Source organism: Phoxinus phoxinus (genome assembly GCF_949152265.1).
Source record: "Phoxinus phoxinus genome assembly, chromosome: 4".
NCBI classification, from domain to species: Eukaryota; Metazoa; Chordata; class Actinopteri; order Cypriniformes; family Leuciscidae; genus Phoxinus; species Phoxinus phoxinus.
Window position 1 is genome coordinate 28,748,603 of NC_136879.1, and position 21,580 is coordinate 28,770,182.

A 21,580-nucleotide genomic window follows, 5' to 3' on the forward strand; every position below is an offset into this window, starting at 1 on the left:
TACAATCCATCACGCTCTTTAAGGTCACAAAACTCTGGACTTTTGGTAGTACCCAGGATAAGTCCACTAAAGGAGGGGGAGCGTTTTCACATTTGGCTCCTAAACTCTGGAATAACCTTCCTGATAATTTTCAGTCTCCCACTTTAAATCTAGATTAAAGAAACATCTCTTTAGCAAAGCATTTAAATATACGTCTCATAACCTTGTACTCCAGTTATATCAGATGAAGTGCACATGATTATCTTTTGCTTGAAATATTATGAACAGCAGCTATGCTGATTATTTTCCACTTGGTTCCCGGTATCTACTGTAACTCGGGATGCCAACTAGATATTATGCCAGCTCCAGTTTGGATCCAGTCTGTTACGCAGATCTCAGAACCCCCAACACCTGGGAAGAGAAGACTCCAATCCCTGCGAGGACTTCAGATAAGGCAAGGCAAGGCAAGGCAAGTTTATTTATATAGCACATTTCATACACAGTGGTAATTCAAAGTGCTTTACATAGAAGAAATAAAAATAAAAATAATTACATAGATAATAAAGGAAATAAGAATAATTAAAACAGTTTAGAAAATAAAATACGGTGCAAACAGTCGGACGAACAGTGGCACAGTGCTCATTCAGTAAATGCAAGGCTAAGCAGTGGTAATTCAAAGTGCTTTACATAGAAGAAATTAAAATAATCAAAAGAAATAAGAATAATTAAAACCGTGTCTGAGATGGAAGTGATTGAGCAGGTTCGCGGTGCCACTGGACCTACAATCCAGGGATACAATCCAGGGATAACTCGAATCAACATGCACCACTGCCAAATTTTCTATATGTTGTAATAATTATGATCATTATGATATCTGCTTTAATGATATTGTTTTTGCCTAAATTAATACATGATGTTAGCTAACTGCATGATTTGTTTCATCTTAAAACTGTACACCTCTGGTAACAAATCACTCTAAATTGTAATAGAAACATTGTAAAGCTGCTTTGAAACGATATCTATTGTAAAAAGCTTTATACAAATAAATGTGAATTTAATTGATATTAGGTTATTGCAGGAACATTAGCAGCATTTTATCAGTTTAAGTCAGCAGACGCAGGTAAACTGAGGTTAATTAATGATTATATTTCATTTTTGCACATTTTATTTGCGTCACATCAACAACACTCCCACGCTTTCATGAGAAATATTTTAGATGTATCCAAGTCACACACACAAAATTAGTTGCTGTGTGATTTTAAAATACATTTGGACATCATACCCTTTAAAAAAAATTCACTGTGGTGTAATTTTTCGATATAAGCGCTTCTCTCTGCTGTCAGTGTGTTGTTCACTGTAGATACCACCTTGTCTTACATCTCTGTGTTTTTTTATTAGCCTTCTGAAATACAGAATAAATGATGTTTACAGCACAAACACCCCAGTCATTTTATATCTATGACCCTGCACCTGCTGTGGAGCCTGAAATCGAGTATCATGAGCTCAAAACCGTGATGTTTTGTTTTTTTTGGCCTTCAGTGATTTTTATATCCACAGATGAGTGTGTAATAAAAAGGAGGTCAGGCCTTTCTGACCCCTGCCAGTCAAACCCCAAGGTTTGTGTAATGCTGCACACCCTGCCTCAAGAGACCGGCATTAATTAGTGGCTGTCTACCAAAAGCACTCGCTCCTTTAGACTTCGATAGCAAACAAAATGCTCTGTCCCTGGAGTAATCATCCTGCAGCACACTGGCTGCCCGCAGAAACCCCAGAGGAGCTCTTTGCGGGAAGACATTGTGAGGGTCAAGAGGGCCAGAATTCATTCCAACAGGGGGGGATCAGAGAACATGGCAGCGCAGACTATGATGACAGCACTAGTAAAGATCAATATCCCTGGGTTATGACAGAGCAGAGCAGTGTAGAGCCAGCATATGAGTCCCTTGGGGGACTTCTTTTTTCTTTTTTTTGACAAGAGTTCGCCTTTGGGATTCAACTGCAAATATAAAAAAAATAGTGGATTACTCTCTAATAAATGGAAATGGAAATAAAAGCCTGTTATTTGGTCAACTAAGTTACTACATGTGATGGAAGTTTTTTTTATTTAATCATTAATAATTAATTGTAATATATATTGAAACTAATGCCATTTACTGTAAAAAAATATTTTTATTATGAATTATGAGTTACACTAATACATTTTATATTTGTAATATATAATATATATTCACTCTAAAAAATACTGGGTTGTTTTAACCCAATTTTGGGTCAAATATGGACAAATCGAAACATTGGATAAAAAATGCAATTTAAAAATGTAACCCAATGGCTGGGCTTGTCCATATTTGACCCAAAATTGGGTTAAAACAACCCAGCATTTTTTAGAGTGTAAGAAGACAATATGTTGTAAACTATGTTTACTTCTGCTTAAAGTAAAACGATTTGGAAAGTAGAAAGAAGTGTTCCAATTTCAAATGTAGTTCCTTAAGCCATGTTTGATTTGATTATCTTTTATAAATGTGACCCTGGATCACAAAACCAGTCACAAGTCGCACTGGTATATTTGTGGCAACAGCCAACAATACAATGTATGGGTCAAACTTATTGATTTTCCTTTTAATGCCAAAAATCATTAGGATATTAAGTAAAGATCATGTCCCATGAAGATATTTTGTAAATTGCCTACCGTAAATATATAAAACATTTATTTTTGTGAGTGAATGCAGCACAATCGCGAACATAAATGGACTATTTTAAAGGCGATTTTTCGAAATGTTTCGATTGTCTGCACCGTCAGATTCCAGATTTTTAAATAGTTGTGTCTCGGCCAAATATTGTCCTATCCTAACACACCGTACATCAATGGACAGCTTTTTCTAAGTTTCTCAGTTTTGTGGATCCACAGATGGATGTTTTATTCAATTCAAATTCAACTGGTACAGTAGCTCTGATACTCTAATTGGATTGACCGAGCGACGTTGCAGCGGCACTTGGACTTTCCATTCTGCTTATCCACTCCACCCATTAGTGGAGAGGATTTTTTTTTTCACAAAAAAAGTGACTTTATGAGTGAGTCATTGAATCATTTACTCAACTGATCCGTTCAAAACAGTTATTCATTTAGGAACGCAACAATGTGAGAGAATCATTTACTCAAACAAATTTGTTCAAAACACTGATTCATTAGTGAATTGCTCACAGGTGCAGCTGCAGTTTATTGTCTTCGTTTGGACAATTTGAACCATTTTCAGTGGCCGAACAAAAACAGTCTGTTCTCAAATAATGAGTTTTTACAGTTTGCTGCTTTTCCATTGTCTTTCTATACACTTGCGCTAGAAGGACTTCTTTGACTCATGACACAGCATTCTAAAAACGCAAAAGCTCAAATTAAGACATTTTTTTCGCATTACACTACTCAGCATCTTGAGTTTTTAAACTAAAAAATGAGAGCGCACAAACGTTAAAAATAATTATGTGCACAGATAAATCATTTATAATAAATACTGCAAAACTCCATTGGAAAATAATAATTGTCAATGTTGATTACATGGACTTGCTACCTTTAAACACTAGCGCCATGCAAGAGCCTGATGACACTCCATGTCCTCTCTGATGTCCATTCACTTCTTTCACTATGTGAACTACAGGTACCTGCTGCTGATCCCGACGTGCCACAAGCGTGTGTCAGTCTTGGGGATGCTATCCTCTGGGATCTGGGGGAGTCAGCTACATTTGGTAGGGTAATGAGCCTGGTGCCAGCGCTGCTAGTCGGAAACATAGAGGGCATCACATGTCATTACAGCCTCTCCTTGTCTCATGTACACTGAGGAGACGCAACACTTGCATCTTTGCCCACCCTGTGTTTGTACCTCCACCTCTCTTATGACACATTGCAGCCCAGCGGGGTAATAATGGCTGCCCATGAATATTACATCACTCCTTTTCATCAGAGGATATTACAATCCAAATATAGTGTCAGACAATTGTATCCTAGAGAGTAGAAGTGGCCTCTGAGGAAAGAAACAGATACCTACAGTAGCATCGCTCGATTTGAGGGGGGATTGAGGAGGGATGACATCGCATCCACATTGTTGAACATATCAAAAAGCATCCACTCTACATACTATCCATCCCATTCGTTTAATGGTGTTGTGTGTTATGTAAAGCTTATCATCCGAATAAAAATGCTCTTATGATAATTAACTAACTAAATTACTGTGATTGGCCAACCAGCTGCGCACAAAGTCATGCAAGCTTTCTTCATTTTTCGCGCTGTTCACAAGGAGAGTGGGCTAGTGTTTCGCAGGGAACAAGAGAAGTAAGGAATATTTGACGACAGGCCGTTGAATTATTATAAAAAATAATGCACACCCGAGGTGGTAATGCGGTCACGACGCGAAGCGGAGTGGCCGTTACACCTCGGGTGTGCATTATTTTTATAATAATTCAACGGCCTGGAGTCAATTATTCCGCTTATACTACAGTTACCACACCTCGAAATATTGTTCAGATGATGTATTTCAAGACGTTTGTAAAGTTTTTGTCATTAACGCTCTTGTATGTAGGACTAATTCCTTGCGCATCTAAACCCATGCTCCGTTGCTAATTCCAAAACGTCATTTTAGAGTTAGTAACGGAGGTTTGAGCCGCTGATAGCAGAGTAATGCTGGACACACACGTAACGACTAGACACATTCTCTGACTGTGAATGCAGCAGATTTTAAACACCGCTGTGAACACAGACTGAACGTGCTGAAAACGCGTGCATGATCAGTCATAAGTATCAAATTACATTCATAACCGGCCTTAGAGAGAAGCATGTGCGTCAATATTATTTATTTATTTATTAATTCAATTCGTTTTAATTAATTCGTTCATTCTTTTTTTCTATTAGTGACAGTAGACTAGACTAATAAATGAAACACAAAGCCCTTTTAACAAGCAGGCTATAGGCCTATCAATTTTATTTATTTGTTATATTATCTTCAATAATTACGAAAACCCGTGCAACAGGACTATCAATTTATTTAAATATTCAGTTTATTTTTTATTGATTATGTATAGGACTGTATAGCCTACTTTATTTATTAAAATTAAACTGCATGTTTCCATTGATTGTGAAGTTAGACATTGAAAATTGCAGATCGAGCGCATGGGGCTGCAGTGTCTCTTGTTATGAATTGTATCCTCTTTTCCGTTATTACAGTTGACTACGCGAAGTGATATGGAACTGTAATGAGGTCAAGACCTGCTGGAACTACTTTAGCCGTGCGGTTCCCTGAAAATAATTGCACACCTCAGAACGTTCGTCAACCAATCAGATTCAAGCATTCAACGGCCCTGTAGTATAAGGTATGATAATTTGATTAGGGTTTAACGACATTCCCCGACATAATATTAGAAAGGATAAGGTAGCTAAAGTGCGTTGAGTGAGACACACTGTGTCTAGTGTAGCTACATGTGACTGAAAGAATTCTGAGAGAGAGAGAGAGAGAGAGAGAGAGAGAGAGAGAGAGAGAGAGAGAGAGAGAGAGAGAGAGAGAGAGAGAGAGAGAGAGAGACCATCCACTGTTAGAGTTTTGGAGTTCTGAAAAGTACAGGGGCTCAAAAATAATTGTTATTTAAAACTCATAGATTTTTTTTTATTTTTTTTTATTTTTTATCTGTTGATAGTCTATTACGGTGACCGGGAGGGGACATGTTCAGTTCACTTAGTTTTGTCTTGGCCAGTGCATAATTATTAACTTGTGCATGGGAACGTGATAACAGTAGGCTATGTCGTGGCCACAAGATATTAATTTGTAATTCGTCATACTAACTATTGTAAGCCCTCAAACTGATTTCACGACCATAAATAATGCACTCACAGTCAAACGTGTTTCACTCCTCCAAAAGTTGGATTATGACGGTAAAAAAGTAAAGTAAAAAAACGGTTTTAAAATTTTGTTATGGTCTTAAAAGAGGCAGAATTTGACCTAGAAAAAGAAAATGCGCCTCACACTTCCTCACGCCATTACACATCCATACACATGCTGAATTACATCCTCAGCTCCAGTCACAGACACGTGCTTGCATGCCATAATTGGAACACACACATAAAGCTGTGCCCCAGGACTGCTGGCGGGTGTGTTGCTCTTTGAGTTAGTGTTCACGTTCATGACGCCCGTGGGTTATGAGTGGGAAGAGACTGACAGCTGCTGTTTGTTACACAGCTACAAAGGACAAAAAACTGGGTGTAATTGCTAGTGTTGCCACCACAACCTGTAACTTGCTTTAAATTGTTGTAAAACCAATTTTAAAAATGCTTAAGATGTTAATTAGACGGTTTCCACAGCTTTTGACCAATTCTTTAATTCATTTCGCTGTATTTTTTGATGAAATAAATGCAGCCTTGGTGAGCAAGAGACTTCTTTCATAAACAAAAATCGTACTAACCCAAACCCTTTGAACGGTATTGAAATAAAAAAAATTAAATGAGGTTTTGGAAATAGACAGGTGTTTTACAGACACTGTTTTGATGTGAAGCAAGTGCCATCTCATCTATAAATCCAATTTATCTGCACAGCGGGTGTTTGTGTAAGGAATACAAGGACACTTCAGTGAGAAGGCCGCTGCACCTCTAAAATCAGACTGTCATATTGTTTTAAAAGAGCACTATATGTTATGCAAGGTCATATTATATATCATATTGATCGACTGCTGTCGTCATAACAGACCATTATTTAAAAAATATGTTCTGCACTTATAAATGGCTTTAAAGGTCTCAGCATGGTGTCTGTAAGTGCTTCTCCAGTTCTCCTCAGGCACTGCACATAATCCAGAAGGCATAGAAATGTACATTCAAATACTGTGTACTGTTCAGGATAGCAATTATTTGTTCAATAGGTATAGTTGAAATAACATCATTTTTATGTCTAAGTTTTAGGTAAGAGAATTGTGGCTTATGGTTGCCATGTATTTAAATGTATTTTAAGATAAAATAATGGTTTATATAATAATGGTGAGATCTGCTGTTGGCTCGCACTCAACTTACCCTACCTCTCTGCTTTGACTGGAGCCAATGGAAAGCTCAAGCTGCGCTGTGTCCAGTAAGCTGCCGTTCCTATTGTTAGCTCATAGAAATTACTGCAAGCCTTCCTATTGTGCAATGAAGCAAGCAGCCAATGGAAAAGAAAAGCTTGTTGAATGTGAACCATAGACAGGGCTTTTCTGCTCTGTGTAATTTGGCTGCATACTTTGTATTTAAATGCTGAAATTTAAGGCTCCATACAGATGTTTCTTCTGATCTTTCGGAAATATAAAAGAAGACACTCAGAATTGGTTGCTCTAATAGAGATGATGAATATTGCAGGTTTTACCTTTCTACTAACAGGATTTAATAAAATATAAAAGCTCTGGATAAAGAACATTTTAAGGCTGCTGTGTGTAATTTCTTTGCACTAAAACAGCATTACAATTGGGTTGAGCAGAGACATTTTTATGATTTATGCGTTCAACATCTTATTAGTGACAGTTAATGATGGTTTCTGTTTTACAAAGAATAGAACCTATATGAAATATACTATTGCTTACTGCAATAAATGTATTCTTTAGGATAAACCCCTTGAGATTAAACATGTTATTGTTTATTATTGAAACATTTATTTGGAATTATATTTGGCACCACAATGGCGCAGAAATTATACACTGCAGCTTTACAATGTAAGAAAATGGTGCGTTGAACATGCCAGAATGTGATTATTGTTTTTTTAAACATTCTGTCTGTTATAAAAAAAAGATGAATTATGAAATAAGCATATTGAAACATGTCTAAAACAATCACCATCATTTATTTACAATATATTAAACTGTAATGCAAAATGATTACTTATATCAAGTGGTCATTTATTCAATAAAGAAAATAAACATTAGCCATTTTGAAAGCTAAAATGAATCATACAGATATTTATATATTTTCATATTAATGTGTACAGCCAGCAAATGTTATGTATCTTGAAGCAATGTGATTTAATTCGCCAAAGACATCATTTCTTTTTCCATATTAAAATCAATATTGACTGCATAGAAAAGAGGATAAAGTGGTTGACCTTTGCAGAGGGTCTATAAAACTAATACACATGTAAAATACACACGCTGTCTCCCTTTAAAAATCAAAGAGAAGCAATGAGATCCTTTCATTGCTATTATGCTGTTGTTTTATATTTTGGCAGCTTCGCTCAATCCATCAATGCTAGATCATAAATACTACAATGAAAGCAGAACAACAACAAAACAACAACAACGGAAGGCAACAACGGAGTTCGGAGGGGTGCGTGTCCGTACAGGTTCAAGTGAGTCTCAAAGCCATTAGGTAAGGCCACAAATACTGATGCATCCAATGTGACGACATGCTGTAGGGAAGCTGGGATTTCACAGTATCGGTTCTGTCTCCATCTTGTGCTTCTGGTTGCATCACATCAGCATGAAAAGCAAGCTGTTTGTTTATCCAGTATCAGTGGAGTTGGATGAGAAATTACCACAATGTCCCATATACCCAAGAATATAGGCATTCCCTTGAGAAAGCCAGACATCTACGATGACCAAAACAAAAAAGCCTGAGAACAACAACGACCACAACAAGAGAGAAAAAACGCTGAGCCATCTAACACCTACTATGAGCAAGCACTTAGTCAATACAGTCAGAACAGAAAAAGACAAGGCTTATTTTGGAGAGATGAGAGTCCAGACCCGAACACCCCAAACCGCTGCTCACTCTTCATATCATTGACCTGATCAACGTTTTTCCTCACACATAAAAGATAAAAAAGTAAAGAGAGAGAGAAATAGGCTCTATTTTCACCAGGAGGCATGGCGTCCTCTCTCACTTACTCGAGCAAAACACATGAAATCTTCACCGTATGAAAGCAAAGAGGCAGAGAGAGAAAGATACAAGCAAGTTTGTGAAAAAACACTGTGTGTGTTCAGTTGGAGAGATGGAAAGAAAATGGTCTTAAATCAGTCCCTCCTCTCTTCTGACTTAAAGTCAAGAACGAAAAACTAATTTGCTCATGAACCCAAAACAAAGCTTTTTTCTTTTCCTTTTTTTTTTTGGTGATACAATATTTTCTTTTCTTTTAAATCTAACAGAACAGTAAAACCCAGACATTTCTCGTTTACATAGTGCCATGTTTCTTTGGCTCAGCCGTGACCATGCGAGAGGCTGTAGCGTGTTGCCCCAAGCAATACCCATTACTGAATCCTGACCGGGGCAAGAACGCAAGCACAGCGGTTGCTTATTTAGAAAGGAAGAGGAAGAATGTCAGAAGTAAAAGCACACAAACAGGAAAGAGTCAACAGTGCTGCGATTCATGTTGCTGTACAAACCCTTTAAAGCTCTAAACACAAAGCACGTGTAAAATACTAATACTAAGAACAAGTCAAAAGAAATGATGGGTATGTCTTTGCCAGAATGCGTCCCATCATGCTCCTCCTCGCTGAAATCCTCTCATCTGGATCCAAGTTTATGGAAGACACTGATTTGAACTCAAAAGTCTTCTTTTCTGTGAAAGTGAGTGCATGTGGATGTGTGTGTGTGTGAGGGGGGGGGGGGGGGGGGGGGCAGCTACGCGGTGGTCTCGCCATCGCTGTCATTCATGTAGCTGCTGCGTTTGTAGCGGGAGCGGTAGGTGCTTCGGCCCGCGCTCACTTCCTCTTTTTCTTCTTCCTCTTCCTCGTCAGATCTGTCAAGGCAGAAGCGTCTGCGACTGGAGGGTGGGCTGGAGGGGGGAGATAAAGAAGCTTCGATTATTATCAGCTGCTGGAAAGACGGACCGAAGAGGATAATCTCTGAAGGAATGTTGGACTATCAAACTTTAGTATGTGGGGTTACAATATTTAACAGGCCCTATAATTCAGTATAATCTTTGGTGATGCGTTAGTGGTGCAATACACACAAATCACATCCAAATCACACCAGGTGTAGTGCCATGTAACATCCCCTTATCGGATAATTGTTAGTACAGTTGTACAAGCAAACGACTGTTTCATTAGGTAACTAAATTACCATTAAATACTAAAGAAAAACTAATAATACTAAGAAGAAGGGATTATGATAGTAATGGTAAATTACTGTTGGATGCATCAATATTAAAATATGGCTGATAACTGATACAGAGTTGATGTTAAAATTTGATAATATATTGCTTAAATAGTTTAAAAATTTAAATCACTAAACTAAAACCAATCCTTATAAATGCTACAAGTTAATTTAGGCATCACAGCATTATAATATACACTATAAAAAATAGATACCCAATTTGAGATTTGCTAAAGAATACATTTAACAGTGTTACATTTATTGATAAACTTTAAGTGAGCTTTACATTACAGCAAAGGTGATCTAAAAGTAAAAATGGGGAAAATGAGTATTACAATTAAATATCCAATATTGACCAATAGCGGCACATTAAAATGATAATAATAATTTTAATGGGATGATAACCAATATAGTACCAATATTTTATGAACCCTAGTACTGACACAGAAGTGTTTGCACAGTCAAGTCAGTACAGAGTTGAATACAAATAAAAGCATCAAACTGTCTATTAAAAATTTACTTCTATAAAAATCTATGGTTCATTTTTAAACAACTTGTAATATTCTTCATGTCTACTCATAATCTTATCAGTGAATTAACATATAAATGAACTGCCCTCTAATTATACAAGAGCAAGTAGAGAGATGTAGAGAAAGCATGAATACCTCACCCTCTTCAAAAAGTCAACGCTAACTTTTTGTGTCACCGAGTCTTATCTTCCCCATAATAATACAAACTTCAGGTTAATTGCTGGCAAGCAGCCCTAATCGATTTTATGTTTAATTATGCCCAAGACCAGAGAAAGAATTTCAAACTGACTTTAGTTACACAGCTGTTATCTTGAGTTAATAAATCACAAAAATATTTCAGTGAATGATAAAGAACAGTGGCTCTCATCCAGGGGACCGGGACCCACAAAGTCTTACAATTATAAAACATGTGTTATTTTAACATTCTGGTTAAAAACAGAAGTACCAGAGGAACATATCAGTAAGATAGGAGGGCCTTCTAGTATAGTCTCAGACCAATGGAGCCTTAGAGACAAAAAGGTTGAGAACCCCTGTTATAGCTACAAAAATGACTGAAAATGTGTGTGAGTAACAAAGTGAAAGAACACCGTGTAAAGATAAACTGAAAGTAAAGTAATGGTAAAATGCAATGAAAGATATCAGACAGTACTGAGGTACTTGAGTATTAGTTTAACACCATGCTTGTAGCATTCCTTCACCCCACACCAAGTTTCACCTACTGCCATCTTTAGTCACTGTCAGGCCTGTACAGGTACTTCATCATAAGATTGTCTACTTTCTTCTTCCTCTTCTTGTCTTCTTTCTTAGACCGTGGTGGAGCTTCTTCAGAGGGGCCTTCAGGCTCTAGCTCGCCCTCAGAGCCCGAGGCCTGCCTGCCAGGGGCTTTCTTGATACTGCTGGAGCTTCTGTACGAAATAGTGGATGCTCCTGAACTGGAGTCTGACTCTGTGCTAGACTCAGACTCCGAGGATGAGGAGGAAGACGAAGACTCTTTCCTGGACTTCTTCTTGGATTTCTTGCCCTTCTTCTTGGAGCTCTTCTTCTTGCGGTTGTCGTCAGAGCTGTCGGAGCTGTCTGATTCAGAGCTGTGGCTTTTCTTCTTCTTCTTCTTGCTCTTGCCCTTTTTGCTGCTGCGGCTGCTGCGTGTGCTGAGGCTGCTGCTGGAACGCATGAAGTCCACGGCTGAAGCGGAGCGGCGCAGGCTAGAGGAGCGGCCACTGTCTCTGCCGGTCCTAGAGCTGCTGACGCTCTTCTTTTCATCCTCCACCTCGCCCGGCTTATCCTTCTCCGCTTCAGAGTCTTCCAAGCTGGTGCGCTTGAACTTAATGGGTTTGAAGCTCAAAACTTCATTAATGGCAGCCTCCAGGTCAGGGTCAAGGTAGTTGCGGTGACTGACTGGCTTGACGTCTGAAACCTCAGGTGGGCTGGAGTCAGTGGTCCGGGCTTGCGGAGGCATGGAGAAGCTTCGGCCGGAGGTGGAGTGAGGGCTGTAAGCGCTGGAGCGAGCCTCGCTGAATGCTACGCTCCGGGCGTCATCGTCCACGTCAAATTCACTGAGGCGACAGCTACGAGACAGTGACATGCGGGAGTCGGAACGGCTCACGCTGCCTGGGCTGCGGCGACTCAGGCTGGGGCTGATGGCTGAAGTGTATTCACTCTGGCGATCGTCGAGACGAGGCATGCTCCGACGCCGGCTTACCGAACTCATGCGACTCACGCTAGAAATAGCATCGTCATCTAGATCCATCGCAGTACGACAGGAGGAAACCCGGCTCGGGGCTATAGACGACACAACAGACTCCTTATCAAAATCAGACCAGCGGCTGTCCATGCCTTTCCTTGCCCGACTGGCTGCCTCCGAGTAGGCCTGAGAGATGACAGAACCCCGATCGTCAAGATCATCTCCTGCCTTCCTCCAGGAGCTGACAGAGTAGGAGTCATCCTCAGCTTCTTGCTTGGCTTTGTTCTTGCGGAAAGAAGAGAGGTCCTGGGAATTGGATTGTTCTTTGAGAGTGTTGAGGAGCGAACTCTCGTCTCCCTTACCTCCTATGGAGTCCTTTATGTTGGAGCGTTTCCTGTAGCTGAGGGAACTCATGACAGATACAGGCCTGCTGGGTTCTAATTCTTTACCTTTGCCATTGTCTTTCCATTCTTTACCCTCTTCCCACTCTTTTCCCTCCTTTCCGTCAACATTTACAGCATATCTAGATGGAGGGGCAGACGGGGTGTGCACAGTGTAGAAAGACAAACAGATGGAGGGAGGAGAGGATAGAGATGGAAATATGAGAATGAGAAAAAAACACTGATAAAAACTTAAACGATGACTGACACCTAAAAAGAGAAATAACAGTAGAGGTATATCCAAGCAGACAGGACAGAATATAGATGAAAGTTTGATGTGACAGCAGAGAATATACAAGGCACTTAAGAAAGACTATAAAGCTTCTGTGATTAAAAATCAATAGTTAATCCATAAGCTCAGGTATCTACATATAAATGTAGACATAAAGATCCTTTTAGGTGAAAATATTTCAGGTAATTGGACAAAAACTGGTGCTGATATGGACAATAATTCTCTAGCAGCATGATTTATACAAGGAAGAGTGCTCCTGACAGATAGGACTGAAATGACTCTAAAGGTCTTAAGGTTTTAAAAGCACAAGAACCTCAAGAGCTAAAACTTAAATCTTCTGGTAAAAAGAAAAGTAAAACAGTAAAAATCTAAAGTGTCCACTAGTGGAAAGACCCATTCATTTTCAGCAGAAAGGCGCAGGTAGGCATGCCAACTGGCCAGTGGGCATATCCATTAATCTGCCTGTGAAGCTGTTCCCTTTTATAGAAGCCTCTGTTATCAAACTGCTGACAATGGAGAGAATAAGCTAGACAATACCAACCGAAAATACCCTTAGCGCTAGCTAATTAGCTTTTCCAAATACCTTTTTCTTGCTTGCTGCATTGGGTTTTGTTAAACCATTCTGTGGGATAACCGAGGGAAATGAGGTTGAAGAACTGACCTTGAGCTCTTCAGACTACCATCATCTGACAAGTTCTTGGCAGAACCCTTGTTTTTGGACAGCCATGACTTCACCCCGTCAACACGGTCCTCCACCTCAGAGTCGGTATCAGAGGCGCCCTCACTGTGCAAGAAGAAGAGAGGGGATATCAACAAAATGAACAAGCCGAACCTGTACATAAATATTGTTAGGAGGAGGAACACAGGGTTTTATGGTGGAGACACAATGTACGGATGCATGCGCCCGATCTCTAGTAACCTGGAAAAAGCCTGTGTTAGTAAGTCAGACTTATAATCCAACAACAATATCCTGCAGCAAGCTGGCTCTGTATAATGTGAGGCATCCAAAAGGGTGAGGTCAGTACAACTACAAGCCAAAACAGAAGAAAGGAGAGCATTGAAAAGAGAAAACCATTCAGACTGTAGCTAAGCAGACAATAGCTCTGTTCCAAAACCTAGGTGATTGCCTACACAGGCAGAATTTTGAGGGATCATCGACACACTTGCATTTGAAGGCTTTCAAAAAAATTAACTTAAAATGCCTAATTTTAGCTAACTCTTAAGGCAGAATTGTATCGCAGAAGGCAATGCCACAATGCATTGTGACAAGCTCATAAATAGAATTCAACATTGAAAAGTACTTAATTTAATGCAATTAAACATTATTCGACTAATAATTCGTTTGCTATTCTTTTTATGCCAATTAGATTACCACTCTTAGCTTAACACCAAATTCTATTCATATCAACCGTGAGACGAATATGTTCGTTAAAGCACACCAAATCAGTCATTTTTAAAATGATACAATGGTTACAATACTGCCTGTCCCAGAACTAAACTCGTTCAGTTATCTTTTATTATAAAAATACTGTGATTTATAGCTGGAAAAAAAAAAAACGGAACTAGGAATTATAGGTAGGGCAAAGCTTGTGAAAGATCCTCCTTAACTAAATGAAATGCTTCAGGCTAATGTAACCTTCGACTACCATGTTAAAGGAACGGGCCATTTTGGGACTGTAATTAACTTGGCTCACCATGCTACCAATACCATGCATCTCTGGATACAAATGGGTTTGGTAGGGAAGTGTTGCGCTGTCAATAAGAACGAGTAAACACAGTCCGAACGTCCCTGGGAGCAGATGCATTAACACCTCACACAGAAAGCAGCGCTGTGAATCCCAGTCCTGTTTGCTCATTTCTCTGGACCAGATAAAACCATTGAATTTATGTTTGGCTGGATTTGCAAGTCAATGCTTCCCTGCCTCTTTAGATTAGTCTTATCCTTCACTTATCGCACAGCACACCGCACTGAATAACTATGAATTGCCCTTCAAGGACCTAGAGAGCTGAAACACCCCAAATACCCACCAAAAAAACCTTTAGAGAAGACTTTGTGATGGCAGATTACGAACTACGCCTTTTTCACAATTTTGTTTCAAATTAAATTTTAATAATCATTGTTATTGTCCTCCAGCACTGCAGGAGTCAAATATCTCCCAAAGAAATTATACAACATACAGTAGCTCATTATCCCAGGCGAAGAGAGAAGATCAAAACTGAAGCAGCAGCTGCTTTTCTCTGACATTAGAGTTCCGGTCTGCTTAGCTCTCCGTTTGTGGTATTATGCATATGAGAATATTATATATGCATGGACCCATGAGATAGCACAGATGTCACTAAACACTAACTGTACGCTCACAGTCAGGGTGCTGGAGAGGGTCTAAATCAGAACTGATACACTACAGCGAATACACTCGGGACAAATGGATTTGTTGTTATACGAGTAGCGCTCTGACGATATGGGTAGGCAACTTATGAGTGTCAGAGTGTGTATTTCTTCAAGAGCCCTTTTGGCTATTGTGTAAGCCCTAGTGCCCTGGAGGTAAGCTGAGGTGAGAACGTTGTGTGAATAAGCCTTGAGCTCTCCTAGCCGTCCCATCGCTAAACAGTAGGACAGCAGGGTCTTTGTAATGAAGCGCTAATGCAAAATGTCACACACAATTTATGTCCTTGACCATATACCATTAGTTAAGCTGCACCTAAGCCCAGGGGAACAAACAAACAACACAGTGAGAGAGGAGAGACATTAATTGTCTGTGACAACATGCCTCCATTGGCTGTACATCTCTGTTACAGGCTATTACATTTATCATTAGCACCTACAGAACTCTCTCAACCCCTCTGTTTTCCTCCCTAGTCTCTGTCTCTCTACACTGTTTTCTCTCTCTATATCCCCACTCACTCTTCTTGACCCTTAAATGGGCAAATTTGGATGTTTATATAGTGCAACTGTTTTCTGGCTACATCTCTGACTATTTCTTTACAAATAAAGAAAACTATAGAAATATCTTATAGTTAAAAAGAAAAGAAAAAAGGAATAGTTCTTAAAAAAAATATGGTTATTTTCCCTCATGTCTTCCTAACCCATATGTCTTTCTTTTGTGAAATACACATTTTTCATGGCCACAGTTTTCAGTGCAATGACTGTTAAGCTCCAAAATTACAAACAAGAAAGATTTTTTTTTTTAAATATTTGACTTACTGCAAACAATTTGATTAATTAATCACTTAATGATACAAATGTTAAATCGACAGAGAGCTCTACTTGAATATACATTAACAAACAATGTAAAAAAAATCCCTTTATGCCAAATTATCCTCTTCAAATTCCAAGTCTGACCTCTATCTACACCAGGGTTATTGTCGCTATCTAAAACTAATCATTAAAATTATATTATTATTATTAAAACAATTTGTTGTTAATTGAAATACAGCTAAAATAAAATAAATATAAGATGAAAAGCTTTAAAGAGGCTATATGCGTTTTTCTGAAATTTAAACTCGCGACTGACACCTGTGGCCAAAAAACAGAACTGCTCTTCCTTTCTGCTCGCTCGTACGTGCACACTTCACAAGTCATCTGCTGCAAGGAGGGGAACATTATGTTTACAGAGGTAAGAACAGTCAAATACATATATTGTTTGAGATAAGTGTTCTGAGTGATCTGAAACGTTTAACATGAACGCGCTTGACGTCACATCCGCAGACAGCGCGGGAAAAATCCGACCCGACAGAAAATAGGAAAAATAGGATACAGGCTTATAGGTGCACCCACTGTGAGCAGACAAGGTGTCAGTATGCTCATCAGGAGATGTTTGAGTCATAAATGGTAAAATAAAAAGGCTATTGTTACGTTTATTTTGGGGGGAAAGTTCCATATAGCCCCTTTAACTAAATGAAAATGTCAAATGATGCAATAATAAATTAACCTAAAATAAAATAATATTTCAAATAATTCATGATGTATTGTAAACAAAGTTTTAAAATGATGTCACTGAATAAAATATACAAGTAATGCTCATGACAGGGAATGTGGAACAACTCTCCTAATTATAGCTCATTTCAAAATATCTGCTCTCCTCATTTGTCATTCGTTATGCCCTGTCTATTCTCTCATTTGCTCAGGGAAAATCAGAATAATAGGTTATCTACTAAGGTTTGTATTTAGTTAACAATCCTTTTACAGCCAGTCTCATTTACACAAATGCAACATGAACTCCCCAATAGAATGATCCGACCAGAAGTGTCAACATCCCTGCGTGAACCTAAACAAACATTTCTGGAACAGCCTATCCATCTAAACCTGATAAGTAATGCACAGACTGTCCATTAGTTTTTAATACTTTCTCACATTATCTAATAAGTGGTGCTTAGAGCTTAAGGGTTTTTAGAACTGGAAAACGGTTTAAGTGGTGTACAGCGCGAACCAAGGACTATTGACAGGGGAATGAAATGGCTCGGCGCCAATGGCTGGTACTTTGTTGTAGGCCGTTGCCAGATGAGTTGGGGGGCTTTTTGTAGGACATTTGAGGGTTATTCATTATTTAGCCCTCATGGTTGAAAGATTGATGAGGAACACGCCTTTCTTTCCTGCCTTAAGAGGCTGCTAAGTCCCAAGAACAGAAGTGTGAATTATTCAAAAGAGTGCGAGAAAGGCAGGTAAAGGAAGGCTGAGAAGGCAGAGCAACCCCCTCACAGATGTTTGTACAAGGCCCTGCAGTATCCAACAAGTCTGCATGTAGCACCTTCTGGCTCTCGAGTTTAGACAGCCAGGGGGTCGCCCACGGTCTGGACCCTGTGGACATGTAACTAACACCTGACCTCCACTCAGAATGGTTCTTATCCTAAGGTTCAGTTTTACAAAGCAGGGGGTTCAGGGTGGGGGAAATCGCCTCTGCGGAGGGTAAATAATTGGGAACCATGCTTGGCTTGGAAAAAGCATGCAGTTTGTAGTATGCATACATTATGAGACATCGTGCATAAAAAGGAGAAAACCAAATGTGTGATGTTAGTTGTCATGCCCGGAAGTGTGATGCAGTATCAACATGATGCTGCCAGTCTTTCTTGAGTCGAAATCGAGATTTACAGTACAGAATATTCCCTATTCTGTATAGCATTTCTCAAAAATGACTGCATGTATACTGCATCATCTTCCTATGAGGGCAAAGGAGAATCAAAATATGTTAACTTGAACACTTTAACTCCTTACAGCTTGTTCTTTCGTTTCTGATACTTAGTCACCATGTCTTGTAAACTGGAGGTAGGAGGGGAATGAAAAACAAACACGTAAAAAACAAGAAGCAGAAATAAGTGAGTTTCAAATGGAAACAACAATGGCTGTAAAAAAAAGAAAACAAACACAAGAAGTCATGGTCTTAAAAACACAGCTTGTAATTGAATATTTATCATGTCTGATGTAAAAGTTTTCTAGCGCTACATATTGCTCAAGATGTTTACTCAGAATGCTGACCTTTTTCTAACTTCTGCTCTGCGTAGTCCATTATGTAAGTGTAAGCACGGCACTATTTACTGTTATTAGGATGACTGGAGTTCTTCCACGCACATAAGCGAGCAAATAAACTCAGCTCTGCGCAGTGAGGTGCGGGTCACTAAGAGAAGCAGAGCGACGCGGAATGAGGGTGAACGGAGATGACTTCCTCTGACAGATGAGACCAACTACATAAAAAAGGAGCTCCAAATTATGTGCGGCAGTTTTCAAGGCATGAATATTTAAGAGAGTGTGAATAAGAGATGGCTGAGACTGAGACTGGCTCACTGATTGCCGTCTCCAAAAGCTCAGTGAACAGCGCATTCATCCACATAGTGTCTTCTCTCTCTTTCGATCTCTTTTTTACCCACTTATGCGCATGGAGAAGCTCTCCCGAGGTCTGCATTAAATAAAGAGTCCTCAGAGCAGCAAGTGTTACCTGTTGATGAGATCCTCATTGTCGTCACTCTCCATCTCATCCTCGATAGCAGCTTGGAGGTCTCCGATCCTCTTGAAGGCCAGCTTGAGGTCCGCCTGGAGACTCTGGTTGGCTGCTTCCAAACTCTCAATATCCATTTCCTAAAGAGACAGGGTTCAATTTACAGCCGAACTAATGAGGTACTCATTCTGTCTTTTTCAACCATTAAGATTACCTTTACTACCATCATCTAATGCTCCCTTAATGTTAAAAACATTATTCATTTAATATTTAACACTGATAAATCTAATCTTCAGTAAATCTCAAATGAATATCCATATTTCATACTGTACATTATTATGTTAAAATGCCTAATTCACTTGTTTTTTTGAAGACAAAATAGTATATAATTTTAATATGGACGATATATCGGTTGTTGAGGACAAAATAAAAATAATAAGCGGTTAGTCTGTATTAGACAGAATTTCAATATTACTGCGTCCTTAGTATTTAGTAATATATTATTTATATATTTATATTTCTTTTGTATGTGACTGCTTCTAAAGATGATTCAACTTTCAAAAAAGGAGACCAAATTTATCAGAATGCAATGCTTTGTTCATAGGCTCCCTTATGTTATATGTCTACATTGATTAAATATATTTCTGCATTCACCAACCATTGTGGCCGTGGGCAAAAAAAGTTTTGATTTTGATCCGTGAGGTCAGGCACTAATGTCGGTAGTCCTATTCATCCCAATGGGGTTTAGGTCTCTCTCACCTGACTTATGAACCTCATGTCATGTTGGAAGAGTGTTCATAAAACTGCTGTCAAAACGCTACACACCCTTTTTTTGAATGTCATTGTTTTCTGTAGTATTAAAATCTGTCTGGAATTAAGAGGTTTAATCAAACCAGTTAACTAGAAGGAAGCTATATGTCCACATATAGTCGCATTTCTGCTTTCATCATATGTTTAAATGGATAGCTCACCCCAAAATGTAAATTCTGTTATAATTGACTCTCTCTATATATATATATTTTTTTTTTTTTGCCATATAGTGGAAGTCAATAGGCTCCAATATCGTTTTGTTCCCAACGTTCTTCAAAATACGTTATTTTATCTTCCACAGAAGAAAGGAAGTCAAACCGGTTTGGAATGACATTAAGGTGAGTAAATTATGGCATAACTTTCCTTTTTGGGTGCACTATCCCTTTAAGACACTTCAGAATGAGAACATGAGTGAAGCAGAACAGCAGATCAGGCCCCTCACCAGCTCGTGTTTCTTGCGGCTGGCTTCCGATTCCTTCTTGGCCAGCTCGGCCATCTCCTCCTTGATGTCTCGAATCTGCCTGAGGAGACGCTTGTTCTGCTCCTTCTCCCGGTTCTCGCTGGCACTGCGTTGGTCTCGTTCCTCAGTCAACTTCTCGAGATTCTCTTTCAGCCTTGCTACAAGACTCTGAAGAAGATGCAATCATTTATTTACCACATATATGCAGCAATGACATGCACTATCGCTTAAGTGTTTCTGAACCCACTGTGGTTGTTTACCAAATCTAGCAAGTCTAGCGCTGATATATGCAAGATTGTCAAGCTATGCATATGGTGTGAAACTCCAAATAACTTCCATAGCAACTTTTCTGTGATTTTTCACACCAAAGGTGGGCTGCAGACTGGCATGGAAACACAGAAAAATCTACATATTAGGAAAACAGAGATTCTTTACAGCTACGGATGGGCATGGTTTAAAACAAGCTGCCCCTAGAGATAACATTGCCCAAGCCCGCGCTGAGTTATATGTCCAACAAATCAGTAATAATAACGCTTTTCAAAGCGCTTCTGTTGACAGATTTAGCTGTGGGCGCAGTAGACGTTTGTAATTTGTGCAGAGTGCCAATTGTAATTCTGCAGGTGAGCAGGAGCACCCAACAGAGATGAACGGTGAAGAGGACTGGCTGCTGGAAAATGTCACTCAAGGAGCAAAAAATCCATCAAATCAAACAAAACAAAACACTGAAATAATGTGCATTAGAGAAAACACATTTTAATTAAGCTGGCTGTGTACAATGCAAAAAAAGACGACCTGCTGCCTCCAGCAACAAAATATATCAGACATGAAATGAAATGTAGATTTCATCTCTAAAAGGGGAACTGACACTGTCGATTTGAAAAACACAGAGAGGGGATGGAAATAATCCACATTCAATTTGTAGTGCCATTTTTTTTAGAGAATTGTAAAACCCTTCTTGTACAAGGGTTCAAGGTCTATAAAGCGGTGGGACAATGAGGAGAGGCCTGGCGGGTGTGTAGATTAACTTCATCCTTATCCGACACTTCAATGCCTGCGTACTGACCTTTTGACACTTCCAGCACCCAGCCTACTCAGCCCACATGAGCACATGCATCCTGCCAACTTACCTCCAAGCGTTTGACCTGTGTCTTCTCGAACTCCAGCTTGGTCTCTAGCTCACGGATCTTGGCCTCCTGCCGGCTGACCAGAGACTTTTCCACCATGGACTGCTCTTGGAACTCTAGCTGACTCTGCATGGCCGTGAGCTGCCAAACACACACATACAGAGTGAGAAATCACACATACACTGAGAAAAACAAAAGCAATCTGTATTTTACTGAAATCCTAACTTGGAACAGCTGAATATAACTATTATCTGCTGATAGAAGCCCCTTCACCTCCATGGGGTGTCTTTAACAAGGCCTACCTAGTTTATCAACCTTTCAAATA

At 39.3% G+C, this 21,580-nt stretch overlaps 2 protein-coding genes across 16 annotated transcripts in view; both read right to left on the reverse strand.

The window, feature by feature from the left end:
* The window catches only part of sez6b (seizure related 6 homolog b), a 213,469-nt gene extending 207,488 nt beyond the window's left edge, over positions 1-5,981 (reverse strand). The window contains exons 1-2 of one of the 3 annotated variants that reach the window (XM_079608882.1): positions 5,844-5,981; positions 3,537-3,737 (exon numbers count right to left, since the gene is read on the reverse strand). In XM_079608882.1, coding sequence (XP_079465008.1) covers positions 3,537-3,555 — 19 coding nt within the window. In that variant the 5' untranslated portion in view covers positions 3,556-3,737; positions 5,844-5,981. Of the gene's footprint in view, positions 1-3,536; positions 3,741-4,010; positions 4,050-5,843 lie in introns of those variants that run through there. The other 2 variants (XM_079608884.1, XM_079608883.1) reach the window with 2 other exon arrangements.
* A 1,806-nt stretch (positions 5,982-7,787) lies between these two features.
* The window catches only part of myo18ab (myosin XVIIIA b), a 98,977-nt gene continuing 85,184 nt past the window's right edge, over positions 7,788-21,580 (reverse strand). For 8 of the 13 annotated variants that reach the window (XM_079610378.1, XM_079610368.1, XM_079610379.1 and 5 more), the window contains 7 exons: positions 21,259-21,396; positions 20,114-20,299; positions 18,862-19,001; positions 18,144-18,188; positions 13,596-13,718; positions 11,297-12,785; positions 7,788-9,731 (listed from right to left, as the gene is read on the reverse strand). In XM_079610378.1, coding sequence (XP_079466504.1) covers positions 11,309-12,785; positions 13,596-13,718; positions 18,144-18,188; positions 18,862-19,001; positions 20,114-20,299; positions 21,259-21,396 — 2,109 coding nt within the window. In that variant the 3' untranslated portion in view covers positions 7,788-9,731; positions 11,297-11,308. The remainder of the gene's footprint in view (positions 9,732-11,296; positions 12,786-13,595; positions 13,719-18,143; positions 18,189-18,861; positions 19,002-20,113; positions 20,300-21,258; positions 21,397-21,580) is intronic. The other 5 variants (XM_079610371.1, XM_079610374.1, XM_079610372.1 and 2 more) reach the window with 4 other exon arrangements.